Here is a 17911-nt window from a genome sequence, read left to right as displayed (position 1 = left end):
TTATGGCTGAGTGAGTCTGTTCTTTTGAATGAATCATCAAACCGATTCACAAATCGTTCTGAGTGATTCAATAGTGATTTGTTCTGAATTTGAATGCTTTAAAAAATATATTATCCCGCATTTAGCAAGTGACTGAAAGGTCATGGAAATGATTTGGTTATAAAGTATTGGAATAGCATGATTTCATAATTTTGGCTAGTTCAACCTCAAACTCTTTATTTTCTTATCTTGTATGTTATTGGGTGGTGTAACCGGTGGGTATGAATCATAGGCTTATTTAGTCAGCAGGGATGAGTTTGAATGAGATCTGGAAGGAGAGGATGAAGAATTTGGGAGATGACATGAGTCCTTCACGAAGTCAATTTCACGTGAATCCGATTGTTCTTTCAGGCGACTCTAGGCCTCAGCTGTGATATTGTGTCAAGTGTCCCTAGTGCAGATCATATTTGAGTGTGGACTTGCCATCATCATAATTCTCTCTGTGTGTTCTGCATGCTCGTGCAAGCTTTTTAATATCCTACACACCTCTGCCTGTTATAGAAAGAGCCCAGCAGTGATGTTAATAGCAGTAGCCCACGTTTGTCCCCACCTCCCAAGAGGACACGCAGACAGACGCCACCAAGTTCTACTGATACTTCTCCAAGTCCCCAGAGTAAAGGCCAGAGAGGTTCATGGACCATGTCCAAACACTGTACTAGGTGAGGTCGGACAGTCGATGTAGAGTTGCATGATTAATACTTATTTTTTGTGGTATTTTGATGATCTCATCCCATTATAATCAGTGTTGCAGCATTTTAGCTTTGTGTTGCTCGCTTTTAGTGCATATTGGCTTTTACACTGTCTTCATGGCAGATGAGCAACGTGACATGCAGCAAATCAAAACGTAATGTTCAATATGTTTTGACAAAATGTATTTAGACAAGAATTGCTTTTACTCAAAGAAAAAAATATTAGGTGTTTCTGTTAATTATGCACACAAGGACTTTTCTGTCTTTTTATACTATTTGTTAAGAGCTTTTTTCTCATGCATTTTCACCTTGTCTTCCAGGTTGTCCACTGGTGCCTTGCAGAATGGACACAGTAAGTGTATATTAGTGCATTCATTTTAATTTACTGAATCGTTCTTTATTGAAAGCTTACTAGGAAGGGTCACCCAATATTGGGGGAACACACATCTGATTTCTTTCCCAGCTGTTTATGTTCACTTTTGATATAACTGACTGCGTATATTGTGGATACCCTCCCAAGATGGGATTTTGAATTAATTTTGTGTGTTTTTGACCATTCAAGCTAGGGCTGCACAATATATCGAAATATCGCAAATGTATATCGCGATATGCATATCGCAACGGCTTGCAATAACTGGGGTCATGAACAAAAGACAAAGAGAAAATCACTCACTGCTCTTGGCTGAATAACTTTTGTAGCTTTAATAAGAATCAGTATATTTTTAATTCATACAGTGAAAACTAAGCAGTGTTTTATTTTTACATTTGATTATTCAGTTTCGGTTGTTAAATAAACCTAATGTAGGATAACCTGAAACCCTGAACCCCGTGGTTTACACTGATGTTAAAATAACACTTCTTATGTTACAGTAAAACACTGCTGTTCACTTTCAGAAGTTTAGGATGTTTTCTTGTCACAAAAAGAATGTGAAACACACATGTTATATAATTTTAAATATATTTTAAAGATAATTTTTAGCGCATTATTTAATGAGTTATCGCATATCGAAATTTTCTTCAATATCGTGAAGCCCTACTCAATAAGTCATGAAAGAGAACTTAATTTGGTACTCTGTCGATCTGTAACACTCAAAACAAATAGACCGCATTTAGATGAGTTACATCAGGTTTGATGTCAGTGATGTCTGATCATGAAACACATGAGGGTACGTTTGATGTTCATCAGGGGATGACTTTAGTAACCCCCTTTTTTTTAACGCATAGGTCAAATGAGTCTGAGGGGTGATTCTACATCAGAGGGGGACCATGGTCGTATGAACGGTCATGTTGAGCTCAAGAGAAGCCGTCGCATCAGGAAGTCCCAATTCGAACACCTCAATCAGAGTTTACTTTTCGACCAACTTGTCAACAGGTAAAATCTGATGCTTGTATGTGTAGTTAATTCATGCCTGAAGTATGATGATAGTTTCCTTGAAATGAAGTAAAATCCAAACTTCAGACTTTCTCTCCAGTGCAAAAAGACAATTTATTGCCAACGAACAGCTTGTTCAGGATCTTTGCTTCTTTTCTTACTGACAACAGACAAATGTAAACATGAACACATGATAAGCTACATTTACACGTCTAGACACCTATTCAGTGTTGGCCCAAACAGTCAGCAAATTATTCATCTCCTTGTTGTCTTTCTGTAAAGTTATTGAGCGTCAAATGATGTTGGATGGTACTTTTCCGCTTCACGACTACATACTAACTAGAATTTCACCCCACTAAGAGCTCACAGTTCGAAATCATGTTCTGTTTGGACTGTGTGCGTACGTTATAATTCCCTCATGATTTTGAGTAGCTAGTGTATAATTAGTAAGACATCTGAAGCCAACAAGGTTTACTCTTGCAGAAACAGGCACTTTAAACTCAAGAACTAAAACAAGACTATATACAGATTTCACGGGCCGATCTAGAAGTGGGCTCACTATGTATAGTGATGGCAGTTGTTCAGCTTGCATTTATGCACATAATGGTTTCTGATATAATTGGTGATTCCCAGCCAAGGCTACATGTATCCCAGGGGTACTTAAGCAGGTTCTGGCTGTACTTGAAAAAGATGTAGACTTTGCTTCATTAAACCTTGTAAGTCTTTGTCAATTTTTTTATAAATGACATGCATCTGCCTTTGGTAATATTTCACACTCGTTTGAGCTTCTGTGTTGTTTACATTCCACCATAATGATACGAAGACTGCAAATGACTGTACTTGTGTTAAAAATCTCATCTTGAGCTCTTTTATACTGTAAATAAATCTGCTGTCATGTCTTTCTAAGGGAAAGTTTTGTGATTGAACACACATTTGTGGTTTGACGTTGATGAACACATGGCATATTTACACTGGCAAAGAGTGGCATTTTCATTTAAGTCCGATGTGAGTCAAGCAACACACTCACGCTGTGGATTGTGGGATTGACAGCAGATCGGAGACTATGTTGAAAGCATAGGAAGGTTCATAAATGCTCAACTTTATGCAAATGCCAAGTGAAAAACGTCAAGTGGCAGCCAATCATTGTTAGGTGCAGGTAGTGATGTTTGTCATGAGCATTTAAAAATATGCACGTTTTCCAGGAGTTTCTGCAGGAATTAGTGCTTTATTATATTGTTTACATATTGAACGCTTTGCAGTTGTTGCATATTTGCTAAATATTGCTGTGTGGATGTTGTCATTGAGAATAGAATAGGTTGGTTTTAAAAAGTTGATTAATTTGACACCGTATTTTTATTTTGGGCTTTGGGAAACAAAGCTTGAGCTGAGTTTTGTAGTCAGTGTACATGTACCATTACAGATGCGACAAGATAACGTTGAAATGCAGTTTTAACCAATGGATTTACTAGGCTGTGTCCTATCAAGGATTTTAGTGTGAGCTAACATGTTGCTGCTAGTCAAAGACAGATGGTGGAAGTGTATTGGAGAGAGGAGACCTGCTGGTGTGGCACATGAATGGGCTGAGCTGCTTTACTCGTTCTGAGCGATGTTACTCCATACTGAAGCTTAGTAAACCTCTTTGTGAACTCTCTACCGATTACTGATTTTTACTATTTTTAAATATCTGAATACGTTTGTGTATCACAGTTCGAGAACTATTGTTTTATTAGACTAAAAATTAAAAACTAAGTTTTGTTGTTGAATGCATGTTACTCTTGTGTCTGGAGTTGTCAAAAGTACCGACTTCGGTACCAAATTTAAGAAATGTGACGATACCAGCATTTCCCTCTAGCATTTTGAGCACTGTTTAACGGATTCTTAAGGCCATTGTGTTGATGCGCTCAACATGTATGTGTGTGATTGTCTACAATAATCAACAATGACATCTTTGACGCTCTTCGAGTGTTTACACTGATACACACAGGAGCATATGAAAGCGGCGTCTATCAGTGGATCCGCTGATATATCAGTGGATCCGCTGATAGACGCCTGCTTTTAAACGCTCCCGTGTGTATCTATGTAAGCATTTGTGTTTTTAAAATCATTTTTAAATTTCAGTTTAAAATTGTTTGTCTTGTCTGTTGTTAGTACGGCAGAAGCAGTTCTTCAAGAGATGGACAACATCAGCAGCATACGACAGAATCGGGAAGTGGAGCGCCTCCGCATGTGGACGGACACTGAACTGGTGACTCCTCCTATCCTTTAACACTGATTACACAGCAGAACAATTGGGCCGCCTTGTTTTCCATCTCATTAAGCAAACTATTGCCCGCATTGAGTTTATTAAAATCCTGTGTTACTCTGAAGCATTGGCCTCTCTCTTCAGTGTGGGCTGTGAACCCACTGATGAGTCAACTCGCATACTACAAACTACATTGCTCCATTGATTCTTCTCCACATTTCTCATTTATATGTTTATTTATTTATTTATTTAATTTTTTTGGTTCAGGAAAACATGGACATGTACTCCCGTGTGAAGAGGAGGAAGTCTTTGCGGAGGAACTCGTATGGAATGCAGGGGCATCACAAAGCCATGAGCAAATCAAAGGTCCCTGAAGAGGAGGAAGGAACTGAAGGTATAAGTGGATTGTGGACTTATGAGGAGAGCAAATAATGGTAGAAAACAAGATATAACATTTATACTGTGGTACTATTATATAAAAAAATCTGGCACCAAGCAAAAAGAGTACTGCTTTGAAAACTCTTGCAAACAGCACTTTCAGTGCAGACAGCTTTGTTATAGTTATAATATTTTAGTTATGACGTGTCACCATGCGAGTTGTCTGGTGTAGGTTAGTGGTAAGCCGATATATCGGAAAGGCTGAGATATCGGCCAATTTTTGCCATTTTTTAAATATCGCCATTGGCCGATGAGCTTGTCTGTTTGGCCGACGTGTCGGATCAGTCCTCTTTCTCATTTTTAAGAGTCTCATGAGGAGGAAGAGGAGGATGAAGATGTGGAGGCCGATGATGATGAAGACGATGAAGGAGACGAGGCAGAAGAGGTTGGAGAGGAGAACGACAGACCTTATAACCTCAGGCAGCGTAAAACTGTGCAGCGATATGAAGCTCCACCAATAGGTACTCGCTTCGGACACATTCACAGGAGCAACTAAGCTCTCTATGCTCGCTCAAACTTAAGCCATGTAGTCTGTGCAATTATTTAAATATTTTTTATTATTATTTGTGTTTTCTCAGAGCCAGTGAACAGGAAGCAAAGCAAGGGCTCTCTGTTCGACACACACCGATCTCCTGCAAGAAGAAGCCATATTAGGTGAATAATGGTTATTTGCAGCTGTCCAGATTTTTCTGTCCTTATGTCTCATTTCTCCCTGTTGTGTGTTTTATGATTTTTGGAGGGTTATTTATTTTTTTTTGCCTTCTGTATTTTTATCACCAGAGTAAAGAAACATGCCATTCACAGCAGTGAATCAACATCATCATCAGACGAAGAGCGCTTTGAAAGGCGGAAAAGCAAAAGCATGAGCCGAGCTCGTAACAGGTGACATTACCAAACTGAATGACTGTTTATTTACTCAATTCGTGGCTTGTTACAGAGCTGAAATGTGTGAACTTAATAAGGTTTGATGTTGAACTGTTATTTGTCTATATTGTGTGACAGGTGTCTACCCATGAACCTGCGGACAGAGGATTTGGCTAGCGGTGTCCTTCGAGACCGAGTAAAAGTGGGTGCCAGTTTAGCGGATGTGGATCCCATGAATCTGGACACTTCTGTGAGTCTTGGAGTTTTATACTCATGTACATTCAATTCATTATCATCTCCTTGATGCTTCATTGATTTAGGATAAAGATGCTTTGTGGGCTAGCATATGTTCTTGTCTCTTTCAATGCAGGTGAAGTTTGACAGCGTTGGAGGTCTCACCCACCACATCCAGTCTTTGAAAGAAATGGTCGTCTTTCCTCTACTATATCCAGAAGTGTTTGAGAAGTTTAAGATCCAGCCTCCAAGGTGTGGCTTATTGCTTACATGATTTTCTTTCACAAGGGTTTTCCAGTTTTGTGTGTAATGTGCATCATGCGCGTAAACGTCTCTTAAAGTGCTGGCTGAGGTTGACGCCAACAATTTTTCTCCCTCTTTGCAGAGGATGTCTGTTCTATGGACCTCCAGGAACTGGGAAGACGCTGGTGGCGCGGGCTTTGGCTAATGAATGCAGTCAGGGTGACAGGAAGGTGTCTTTTTTCATGCGCAAGGGCGCAGACTGCCTCAGCAAATGGGTGGGAGAGTCTGAGCGACAGCTCCGCCTACTTTTTGACCAGGTGATCTAGTAGACAACCTCACAACCCTGATCCCAGTATGACCTTGAGCTAGTTTTTGTGGTCTGTGAGGTGATATTTGTTGATGAACAGATATTGCACATTCCTGGCCATTTGTTAAGTTGTAATGAATGGAATACCAAACATCCACTTGTTTCAAGAGAGAATACTATCTCAACAGCCGTTTATGATCACTACTTATTCATATTACACATTTAAGGTAAGCTATTATAAACTCATGGTGTACACTACATTCTCTGGGTTCATAGAGACAGACACCAATATTTTAATGATTCATAAAAGATGAAACGGTGATGTGTGATGTCAGACTTAACAAGCGCATTAGGGCCAATGATTTGGAAAAAGTCTAAGTGTTAAATACTTCCGATAAGTGTTAAACTTCTTTGGAGTTTGCAGTTTTAAATCCAATTAGTCATTTACATAATAATAATAATAATAATAATAATAATAATACATTAATACAATAAATGAGTTGAATAAATGTTATATTATAAAAACCTTAGACTGTATTATAGTATTTAACATCTAATTTAAACCATGCAAATAAACAATTGATTGATTGATTTTATGTTATTTAGAATAAGTCATATAATTATGCTATTTACAATTATTGTTATGATTTTTTCACAATTTTTGGAAAAAAGATTTGCACTTGGCACTCTATATAAAATAAATATAAATTTTACCTCCCACCACCACTGAAGCAACCATAAAGCAAAAACAAACAAACAATTTATTATATTTTCTACTGTAAAATAATAATACAGGATCTTTTAAACATTGTTTTTTCCCCCTCCAAAGCTTCTTTTTCCTCTTTGTATGTTATTTTAGTGTATCTCTTGTTGTCTAGAATCAGATATCACTAAAAAAAACCCAGGTGTCAGTAACTGGGTTTCCATCCGGGAAACGGTAAAGCGAATCTTCCAAATTCGCAAAAAAACAGTAAATAAAACACCATGAGCGGAAACAGTAGTGATGTGTCGGACACTGAGCCGACTCCTTTAAGTGAACGGGTAGAGTCGGTTCCCGTCTGATAGCCGTTTTCCATTTTTGCATATTAATACAAGACAGAATAATATGATATCCTTTTGCTACACTGCTCAGCCACACGTCAAGTAGTCACTATCTGAATGTTATTTTGATGTGTATATGCGTGTGATCACGTCTGATGACATTACCGGTGGCGCGGCTCTCGATTCATCTCATGCACATACAGTTGGCTACACATTAACATAATATTCAGTCACTGCATGGAGTGCGTGTGGTCGAGCAGTGTGGTGTAAAGATCATCCTTAATATCACGTAACATAATATTATGTTTCTTTTTTTCGCACAAGTCAAAAACCACCTCAAGCGAGTGTGTAAACGTTTTTGCGAATTACGTTGTTTTTTTTTTTTGCCATCTCTCGTTTCTGATGCCATACTTCAATATGCACATAAAAAAAGGGTGATAGAAACATAGTTAGTCTCTGTTCTTTCCCTAGTTGTTTTGATGTTAGGTATGAGATTGTCCAGCCACACACCTAACACTTCCTGTCCTTCTGGCAGGCATACCTCATGAGACCCTCCATCATCTTTTTCGATGAGATTGATGGCCTCGCTCCTGTTCGCTCCAGCAGACAGGATCAAATTCACAGGTAATGCATTCAAATTAATGTGGCGGGTATTGCAGAAGGTTTCATCATCAGGATTAGAAATGCTCCTGAAGGAATCAGATAGTTCATTATGATTTCCACACAAAGGGTTTTGCTATTACAAGGAATGTATCATGGAAAACAAGAGATTTCTTGCTCGTTTGAAATGAGTTAGATGTCCTACCCACATTTATACATCAACACCTTTTCATTGTACATGCAAAGAGGTTAGCCAGTCATTGTGTTTTAATTTTTTTAGCTCCATAGTGTCCACACTACTGGCATTGATGGATGGTTTGGACAGCCGGGGGGAGATAGTGGTCATCGGTGCTACAAACAGACTCGACTCTATCGACCCCGCACTCAGGAGGCCCGGACGCTTTGACCGGGAGTTTCTGTTCAACCTGCCAGATAAAAAGGTGCACAAATCCTTTTTTTTTTTTTACTTTGCCTGGTATTGTGTTCGTTGCCCGCAGCCAACTGACACTCTGTGTCCCAGACAGTCCTTGGTGTCCCACACTTATCCTGAAATAGTCTGACAGCTCAGTTTCTAGTCTTTCGCAGCCGTTTTGGCCTTTGAAATGCATCTTGATCTGATAATCTCGCATATTCTGTTTGTCAAGCTCGTTGACAACTTGACAAATGGAATGCCAATTAAATTTGATGAGTTCGGTTTTGCATGCTGCTCACTGCTGATATCTGGGCATTCCTGCTTTAGTTCAAAACATTTCATGACTGGTGTTGAAGCCTTTAACGTTACCTTTAAACAGAAGATTTTCAAGTCACTTTTACAGTCAAGCTACTGTTTTGACTTAGTATTTAGCACTCCAAGCTATAAATAAATAGACGCTAACTACGTATAAGACTTTAAGGGAAATATATTTATTAATTTATAGCATATATATCTTTCCTTTGTCCACCAGTCAGAACAGTTCTGCACCATCTACTCTAATTACCAGCAATCAAACCAGAAAACACAACGATGATCAGTATAATAGAGTATTATTATTGTAATAAATTTGTATAGGGTCCAAAAGTCTGAAATACTTTGAAAATCTGTTATTTAAAATTTCATTAAAACCATAAAAAAAAAAACTTTTTAATTTTTTTTAAAGCATAGAATTTGTAGTGGAAAAAATACATTAAATTGTAAACATACAAAATATATTTTCACTAATGGTCTCAGACATCATATATACATTTGTTGTATATTATTTCATCTATTTATTATTTAATCAGAGTTATTACAATTTAAAACATAATTTGTAATAAATGTGGAATCATTTTTATTTATATATAAATGTGCACACATTTATTTATTTTGTTACTGTTATTTTATATACTTTTTCATTCAGAACTTTTTATTTGTCACAGAATCAGCAGAGTAGGGAAAATAAACAAACTGGGAATAGATCGCTTTTTAAGACCATATATAAAGCTAGAAAATGCCACAACTTCGTCAAACATATACATATACATATAAATATATAAAATTGTCAAACATAGTTACACCCCGGCATAGTTCATGACGGGCGTACTTGACGCACAGAGCTTTGTAGCTGAAGTTATATCAGGTCAGGTCTGTGCTCCTCTGATTTCTGGATGTGTATATTGTTTGTCTTCACAGCAGGGTGCTGGCTAATCAAACGTTAGCTCTTATGTTTTCTCCAGCCCCTTTGCTAAGAGTTTATGATCAAAACAGTTTGGCCGTGCTTTGTTTCATCTGTAAACTGTCTGTGTTTGTGTTTATGCTCACTAACAGGCCCGAAAGCACATTCTAGAAATCCACACCAGGGACTGGAGCCCCAGGCTAGCCGAACCCTTCATAAATGAGCTAGCCGAGAAATGTGTCGGTAAGATGGATGTAAAAGGCATGATTTTCTGAATAAAGAGTGTCTTAAAGTGTATTCTTAGATATTGGCATGTTTGTGTGACTTAATTCTTTTGCACTTTTCTCAAATTTTAGTAAAAGGTTTGCCTGATAATAAAAGGCTCTTTTTTTATTTAATTGTGATACATTTTTTGCACTTTTCTCAAATATAAAATTACATTTTCTCTATGAGTTGAATGGAACACATCATTAATAATTCTACTGTTAGCAAGGCTATAATGAAAACATAGTAATGCCTTTTTAATATTAATATACCTATTTATTTTTGTGTAATTATGCAACTATTAGCTTGTAAATATTTAAAGCTAGCTATTTGTCCATATTTCTACATAGTGACAGTCGTGTGTCCAACTGTCTCCCCGTGTCTCAGGTTACTGTGGGGCCGACATCAAAGCACTTTGCACAGAGGCTGCGCTAGCGGCTCTGCGGCGGCGCTATCCTCAGATCTACGCCACCAGCCAACGCTATCAGCTGGACGTGGGCTCCATCGTTTTGGGGGCGCAGGACTTTGGTTGTGCCCTTCGCTCTATAGTTCCTGCGGGCCAAAGGGCTGTGGCTCCGCCTGGCCAGGCCCTTTCCTGCATATTGAAGCCCCTGCTGGAGCCCACGCTGGCTCAAATGCTTTCCTGCCTGATGCGAGTCTTCCCCCACGCAGAGCTCCTGCACAGGGAACGCACACACGGTACGCCCTCCACTTCCTGCTGATGGGTTTTATTTCTTTTATACATCACAGGTACGAAAATTGCTTTCATTTGTTTTTTTCTTTGCCCTTCTTTTCTCATTTAGGTGTTTCGTCATCCATGTAAATCTATTTTTTAGAGCTTTTATAATTACCACCTCATATTTCTACTGGGAATAGAATTTTAGAACAGTGTTTTTTATGACTGCCCTCTTTGTAGTAAAAAGTCATGTGACTCCAATCCCTCCATTTTAGTCTTGAGTTTTTGCTTTGCTGTAGTTACACTGTTAAACTGCTTATTTGAAGTGAAACTTTGTATGAAATGTTAGAGATGATTGATAAATTGCTTGATACATTTTAGAGATGATTGATAACGGGTGAGAAGTTAAATGAACAAATGAAACATGAAATCAAAATTGACCCTCTTTTTTAGGTTGATAAATAATATAAATATTTTATAAATGGTTCATTTTTCAAATAGAGCAATCTTTTTCCTCTAGAACAGTGGTCTTCACTATTTGTTTCATGAGAGCCACACTGATAGGACAAAGTCAGAAGTAGGAGAGCCAATTTTACCGCAAACAAGTATCAAAAGTTACATCCAGTCATAAACACCATGTCCTGCTTATCAATCTGTCATCCCTGAACATACAATATGCATTGCAATAAATACAAAAGGGCGGGGAAAAAAACATTCTTTATGGCTTACCAGTCAAATTTGTAACTGAGACCAGATGATTTCCCTTAATGACAAAAAAAGCAGGATTTCTAGAATATATTCATCCAATGACCTTAAGATATTTTATTCTACATTAGCCCATCATGTATCTAACCATTCCGGTTGATGAATCTGAATGTATTGTAGTTTGTATGAACGCTAAACACGTGATCGGGTTGATGTGCGTGTCACAAGCTTAAAATCGGAATACATTTTTTGATATGCCGCACACAGCACAAATATACAAAGTGTCCCGCTGTTTGCGCTTAATAACCATCTCCTACATTGGTTCTTTGTTTTAAACAGCAGACTTAAAGGGGTGGTAAAACACCTTTTTTCGGGCCGTAAAGCACTGTGATAGAAATGGCAGCATTTAAAGTTTCTTGCCTGTGATTTCAGACATGGACAATCATCTGTTGGTGGAGGACTCGCACAGCGAGGACGAGGAATGCCTTGGTGCTCCTTCCATTTATGAAACTCAGTCCGGATCGCCGAAGAAAGCAGCCTCCTGCATCACCCATAAACCCTTTCTCCACTTTACCACGTGAGTTACATAAATTCATACAAAACTCAGTTGTCATCCTCAGCACCCTTTTGATTAATCAGCACGCTATGAGACCCTTCATTTATTATGATTATGCATAATTAAAAATGACTACCATATAGCTGTTATCTTTTAGATTTAGAATGTTAGATATTGTAATTTTTATTGGAATGTAAGAAGTTTAATTGTATTTTTAATTTATTCATTTTTACCATGAATATATCCTTTAATGCTGATATGGCAATAGAAAATAAACAACAAACAAAATGTGTTAAATTGAAAAGTCCCTAAACCTGAGAGCTTTATTTGATAGTCAAGCGCTGTGTTTTGCTGCCATCTGTTGGAATGCTGTAGAACTGACAGTCAGCACTGAGATGTCTTTTTGTTCCTCAGCAGACCTACTTCAATCTCGTTTGCATTGATTTGTTCTTCATGGTTCAGTGGTTGCGTTTTATGGCATTAGCTTGAGATCATCAATACTTGCAGCTCCTCGCACTTAAATGAGATGTTGGCAAGTGGTTCATCTCAATATATTAATATACAGTGTAGATGTCAAATGCATGAAAATTTGTCATCCCTGAAGAGCTGCCAACTTTATCAATTACCTTTATTTCTCTTCATTACATTATTGGAGTCTTAGTCAGTCATCATAGCTTGATTCCGCTTGTCAGCAACTCTTCCTAAATTCAGAATCTGAGGTTGTGTCTCGATAGATAGATAGATAGATAGATAGATGGATAGTAATACGGATGGATGGATAACGACCTTTTTCTTTTTTCTTTTCTTTTTCCAGTTCTGCCTACCGGCAGCCCACCTCTTACCGGCCACGGCTGCTGCTGACGGGGCCCCAGGGCGCGGGGCAGAGCACACACCTGGCCCCTGCTGTACTGCACCACCTGGAGAAGTTCACTGTGCACCGTCTTGACCTTCCCACGCTATACTCCGTCAGTGCCAAAACCCCAGAGGAGTCCTGTGCTCAGGCAAGCTGAGAGTCACAATCACTTTTGAATATTTCACACAGCCTGTGTGTGGGGCTGTAGGCTTGTAGAATTAACAGTGTTGTGGCTAAGATGTGGATAGTCATCCGCCTTTTTCTTAATGTTAGAGCAGCTCAGCCATTTGTAGCATGAATGTGCGAGGCTTCGCTTCCAGTGCTTTGTGTCATCCACTCCCAGTTATTTTTCCTGTACCAAAACAGTCCGTTATGCTGCTCGATGTTGCAAACTGCTATTTCTTATCATATTATTTTAATTTATAATATAATCACTAACACACTGGTTTGTAGCACAAATAGTTTAACCTTTTTTACACTTTATTCTTGTAGTTATTTACATAGCAGCGAATGAATCAGAGATCTTGCTCATTCACAAAAAATAGCTTCTGCATTGCAAAAAAATAAGGTATATAGTATGGAAACACTATAATATTTATTGATAAGTCAGTAGCTAATTAACAAAGATTGTGTGTGTGTGTGTATATATATATATATATATATATATATATATATATACACACACACACATATATATATATATATATATATATATATATATATATATATATACATATATATATATATATATATATATATATATATATATATATATACATACACGCATGCATACATATTTCTAGCAAATATGAAAATGCAGTACTAAAAATAAAAGGTCAGTAAAAAGGTTGGCAGTACATACAAGAAATAAAAATCAGAAAATGTTATTGTTGTGCCCTGCATAGTAATTATATTAGGTTTGTTTGTGTTTGTAGGTGTTTCGTGAGGCTCGGCGGTGTTTACCCAGCATCATCTACATGCCTCACATCAGTGACTGGTGGGAAGCCATCAGTGAGACGGTCAAGAGCAGCTTCCTCACACTGCTAAAGGACGTTCCCTCATTCACGCCGCTCCTCATCCTCGCCACAGCAGAGACTGTCTACCAGCAGCTCCCTGACGAGGTGACCAATCTGTTCCCTGTCTCCCCTGAACATACCTCAAACCATAAGTACTATTACCTGGCTTAGGGTGAGGTGTAGTTTTTTTTTTTTTTTTCATCTGGAGAATCTGCATGAAAAATGATTTCCATATATATATATATAATATTAGGGGTGTAGCGATACACAAAACTGACGGTTCGGTACGTCCCACGGTTTTGACGTCTCAGTTTGGTTTGGTTTGGTTCGGTTCAGTGGGGTGGGTGGGGTTTAGAAAGCTAAAAAAATAATAATAATTCTTTAACAGTGGTTTACAAATTGTGTCTTTTTCTTTAAATTAATTAAATTACAATTAAACGTTTCGCAAGGAAAAAAAAAAGATAGATACTAATGCTATAAACTATATAGGGAAGCCTGCACATTACTATAACATTAAAGTTTAACAACAGAGCCTAGACTTTTAGCCTACATTCAGGTGCTATTTATTTTTGGATATAATAATCAACACTCAACACATTGTATGAAAACATGTAAACTGCACATAAGGCAGTTTTTGCATTAACTTATGTTTTTACTTTAATTCGTTATTGAAATATAAAAATGTACATAGTTGCTGTCATTTTCATGACATATTTTAAACATACATTAAATAATCAAGATATCATTAACAGGTTAAGTAAAATATAATATTTAGGCTAATATAGTGCATTTATTTAGTGCCAGAGAACCAACAAGCTCTCGACACTGAATGACTTGCCTGAGGTAAATATAATGCTGTTTTATTGCTTATTGTCTTTCCGCTGCTGAAACACTGATTGATTGATTACACGAGTTATGATGCCTTTCACTGAGGAAGAGATGATCACGTTTACTCGCGCTCTGAGCTGCCGCTTGAAATGAGGAGCCTAGTACATATATGTATATATATATGTATATGTGTATGTATGTGTGTGTTTGTGTATTTATATTTTTATATATATGTATATATTATTTTTTCCCTCAGTTTCTTTTACACTTTTTGTCTGCCTGTTCTCCTTTTTCTTCAAGGTCTGACCTGTACCCATCATTCCCTTTCTTTTCTTTTCTAGTCCTTTTCTAAGCGCACCAGGGGCATTAAAATCAATTCTCAAAGACATGGCAGGAAGAGCATGTGAGAGAAGTCTTTAAAATGAAAGGAGCAGCAAGAGAGTGGAAGGCAGAGATAAGTAATGCAGTCTGAAGTCACATAACAAAAAAATATAAAAATATATATATATATTTTCTCCCTTAATTATGCTGACGGGGAGTCACTCTGGCAGCGCTGCGGTCTCACCTCACAATCCAGCATCAAGAGCCTCCAGCGGCTCATGCTGTGCGCCCCATGCATCCCAGGGTGCGTCGCTGGGCGACTGGTGATTGGCTGGTGGCGAAGCCCTTGATCATAGCCCCTGCTGAAATGACGGATGCCCACCAGGAGGGCAAGAGCGTATTTAGAACTAAAGCATTAATGTTATTGACAGGCCCGTCTCTCTCTCACTCTATCCCTGCAAGGTGTGTTCATTAAAGCCAGGCTCGTTCCTCTGAGGAACGACACATGTTTAATTGATAGTAGACAAGGGTGGGTTGCTTATTTCACCCTCTCTGTGGCACTGGGTTTTTGTCACACTTGTTTTTGTTTCCTCATTTGCTTTGGAAATTTGACTCAACTTTCAGTGTTGAAGGACCCTTTGAAGACCCCTGTGGTGTCTTCACTTTGATATTCTACCTATATATGACAGTGTTTTGATTTAGAATCTGCAGTCGGTGCATATAATTCTATTCGCGGTTATTTGTATAGTGCTTTTTACAATACATGTTGTTTCAGCTCTACTGAAAAAACATTAAATTGATAAAAAGTGAATCAAAGAATCAAATAATGTGCAGAGAATATATAGATAAATATAGTCATTCTTGGGTGGATTTTGCTGAAAAGTGAAATTAAATGTTAAACATTGTGTAAAAATGTATCATCTTTTATTGGAAAATTAAGCATTATATGAAACTTTGATAACTGCCTTAATCTTTTAAACTGAGAAGATGGTGTTTAAACTACATTTTATAAAAATCACCTGTCAAGTTTATAATCTATATTACATCAGCATATAAATCAGACTACAGGGAACTAATCTCAAGATCATTTAGCAAAAATTATCGAAAAAAAGATAAGTCCAGAATAGAAAATTGTTGAAAATGTTCAAATGAGGAATGTTACAAACAGAATGCATAGTCCAAATTAAAAATGTCCGTCAAAACCAACACGTTGAACAATGTTCACTAACCTGTCAAAGTTTTTCCATTTGGATTTGCGTTTATTCTTTAGCATGCAGTGTGAAGTATTTCACTCAGTTCCCTGATCATTCCAATTCAATTTCAGCGAGTGAAGAACAAATTTATACTCTCATGCATTATGTATTACATGTGTTATCGTCTCTGATAACGCTCAGGCTGACATTTTCTCCCTTTTCTTGGAAAGCGATGGCGCATTGAAAGCATCCAGTTGTGTGGGTTTTCCAGGTAATGCGTGTACTCGCTGGACCTCTGCTTCTCGTAAATACTGCCGTGTATTGTGCATGGTATTTTTTTGACAGACATCAATGTTGTGATATTCAAATGATGTGGATTTCAAAGCATTCAGAGAAAGGATTGATTGCCCATGAGTGTGTTATGTCTATGTTTTTTAGATCTAATATTCCAGCCGACAGCCAGCCTAAGTTTTTGACGGATGTGATAACGTAAGGGGTGGACTTGATTTTTGGGTAGTTATAAAACTTGTTGGAGATGTTTTTTGTGTAGGTTATTATACTCATTTTACAGAATTATGTTTATTTTGTTGCTTAAATAAATTACGTTACTCAGACACTGACATGTTTGACTTGTCAAAAATGTTACATTCAGCTGTCACAAATTCGTTGACTTTTGAAAATCAAGTTAATTTTCAAGTCAAAAATCTATATATATAGATATGTATGTATCTATGTATGTATGTATTTATGTATATATATATATATACACACACACACACACACACACACACACACACACACACACACACACACACACACACACACTCGTATTAGATCATATTAGAATGATTTCTGAAGGATCATAAGACACCAAAGACTGGAGTACTTGCTGATGAAAGTTCAGCTTTGCATCACAAAAATAAATTACATTTTAAAATATATTAAAAAAGAGAACCATTATTTTAAATTGTAATAATATTTCATAATATTACTGTTTTTTTTTTTTTTTACTGCAGGCTTGATGAGCATAAGAGACTTCTTTCAAAAACATTAAAAATAGTAATGTTTCCAAACTTTTGACTGGTACTGTGTATATATATATATACACACACACACACACACACACACACACACACACACACACACACACACACACGTACACACACGTACACACACACACACACACACACACACACACACACACACACACACGTATGTATGTATGTATTTTTCTGTTCTTAGCTGACAGGAATGTCACATAAATCATCTTTCTTTTCCTTTTCTGATGCTCAGTTTGAACTTCTGCAGATCATGATGTACATTACTGTATAATGTTGGGATGCCAAAATGAATTTATAACATTAAAAAAGATTGATATTTTTATTATTACTTTATTTAATTTTTATAATTACGTTTTATTTTTAAATTCATTTAGGCAAAATAGTATAATTTTAATATTGGCCAATTGTACTTATCGGCCATAAAAATAATTATTGGCTCATTAATAACTTCATTATCGGCCAAATATGATATTTAAATTACATTTTATATGATATGTAATAATGTGCATCCTTAGTTCCATCTTTAAAAGAACCTTCCTTTTTGGCTGAATGTTAACCAATAGCTCAACAGCAATTCAGGCTTCTCTTGCACATCCTGGTCAAAAAGCCTCCTTAAAGTGTATCCAGCAATGTCTCAGGAGGACAGTATTCCTCCACAATCTTGCTCTGGCTCAATTGTGGTATTGAACACACTCTTGTCATGATCCAGTCCATTTCTGATGGATACAATCAAGTCTC

At 37.3% G+C, this 17911-nt stretch overlaps 1 protein-coding gene across 2 annotated transcripts in view; it reads left to right on the top strand.

Moving 5' to 3' along the window:
- The window catches only part of atad2b (ATPase family AAA domain containing 2B), an 87208-nt gene that overhangs the window by 2167 nt on the left and 67130 nt on the right, over window positions 1-17911 (top strand). For both annotated transcript variants that reach the window (XM_081379148.1, XM_081379147.1), the window contains exons 2-19: window positions 541-698; window positions 1049-1080; window positions 1953-2100; window positions 4249-4345; window positions 4610-4736; window positions 5086-5241; window positions 5359-5434; window positions 5561-5662; window positions 5783-5894; window positions 6015-6130; window positions 6264-6438; window positions 8005-8093; window positions 8350-8509; window positions 9853-9943; window positions 10352-10663; window positions 11778-11922; window positions 12716-12902; window positions 13690-13875. In XM_081379148.1, coding sequence (XP_081235274.1) covers window positions 541-698; window positions 1049-1080; window positions 1953-2100; window positions 4249-4345; window positions 4610-4736; window positions 5086-5241; window positions 5359-5434; window positions 5561-5662; window positions 5783-5894; window positions 6015-6130; window positions 6264-6438; window positions 8005-8093; window positions 8350-8509; window positions 9853-9943; window positions 10352-10663; window positions 11778-11922; window positions 12716-12902; window positions 13690-13875 — 2469 coding nt within the window. The remainder of the gene's footprint in view (window positions 1-540; window positions 699-1048; window positions 1081-1952; window positions 2101-4248; window positions 4346-4609; window positions 4737-5085; window positions 5242-5358; window positions 5435-5560; window positions 5663-5782; window positions 5895-6014; window positions 6131-6263; window positions 6439-8004; window positions 8094-8349; window positions 8510-9852; window positions 9944-10351; window positions 10664-11777; window positions 11923-12715; window positions 12903-13689; window positions 13876-17911) is intronic.

Source organism: Scardinius erythrophthalmus (genome assembly GCF_964197995.2).
Source record: "Scardinius erythrophthalmus genome assembly, chromosome: 11".
NCBI classification, from domain to species: Eukaryota; Metazoa; Chordata; class Actinopteri; order Cypriniformes; family Leuciscidae; genus Scardinius; species Scardinius erythrophthalmus.
The sequence above is the reverse complement of the archived record's forward strand: the minus strand, read 5'-3'. Positions and strand labels throughout refer to the sequence as shown.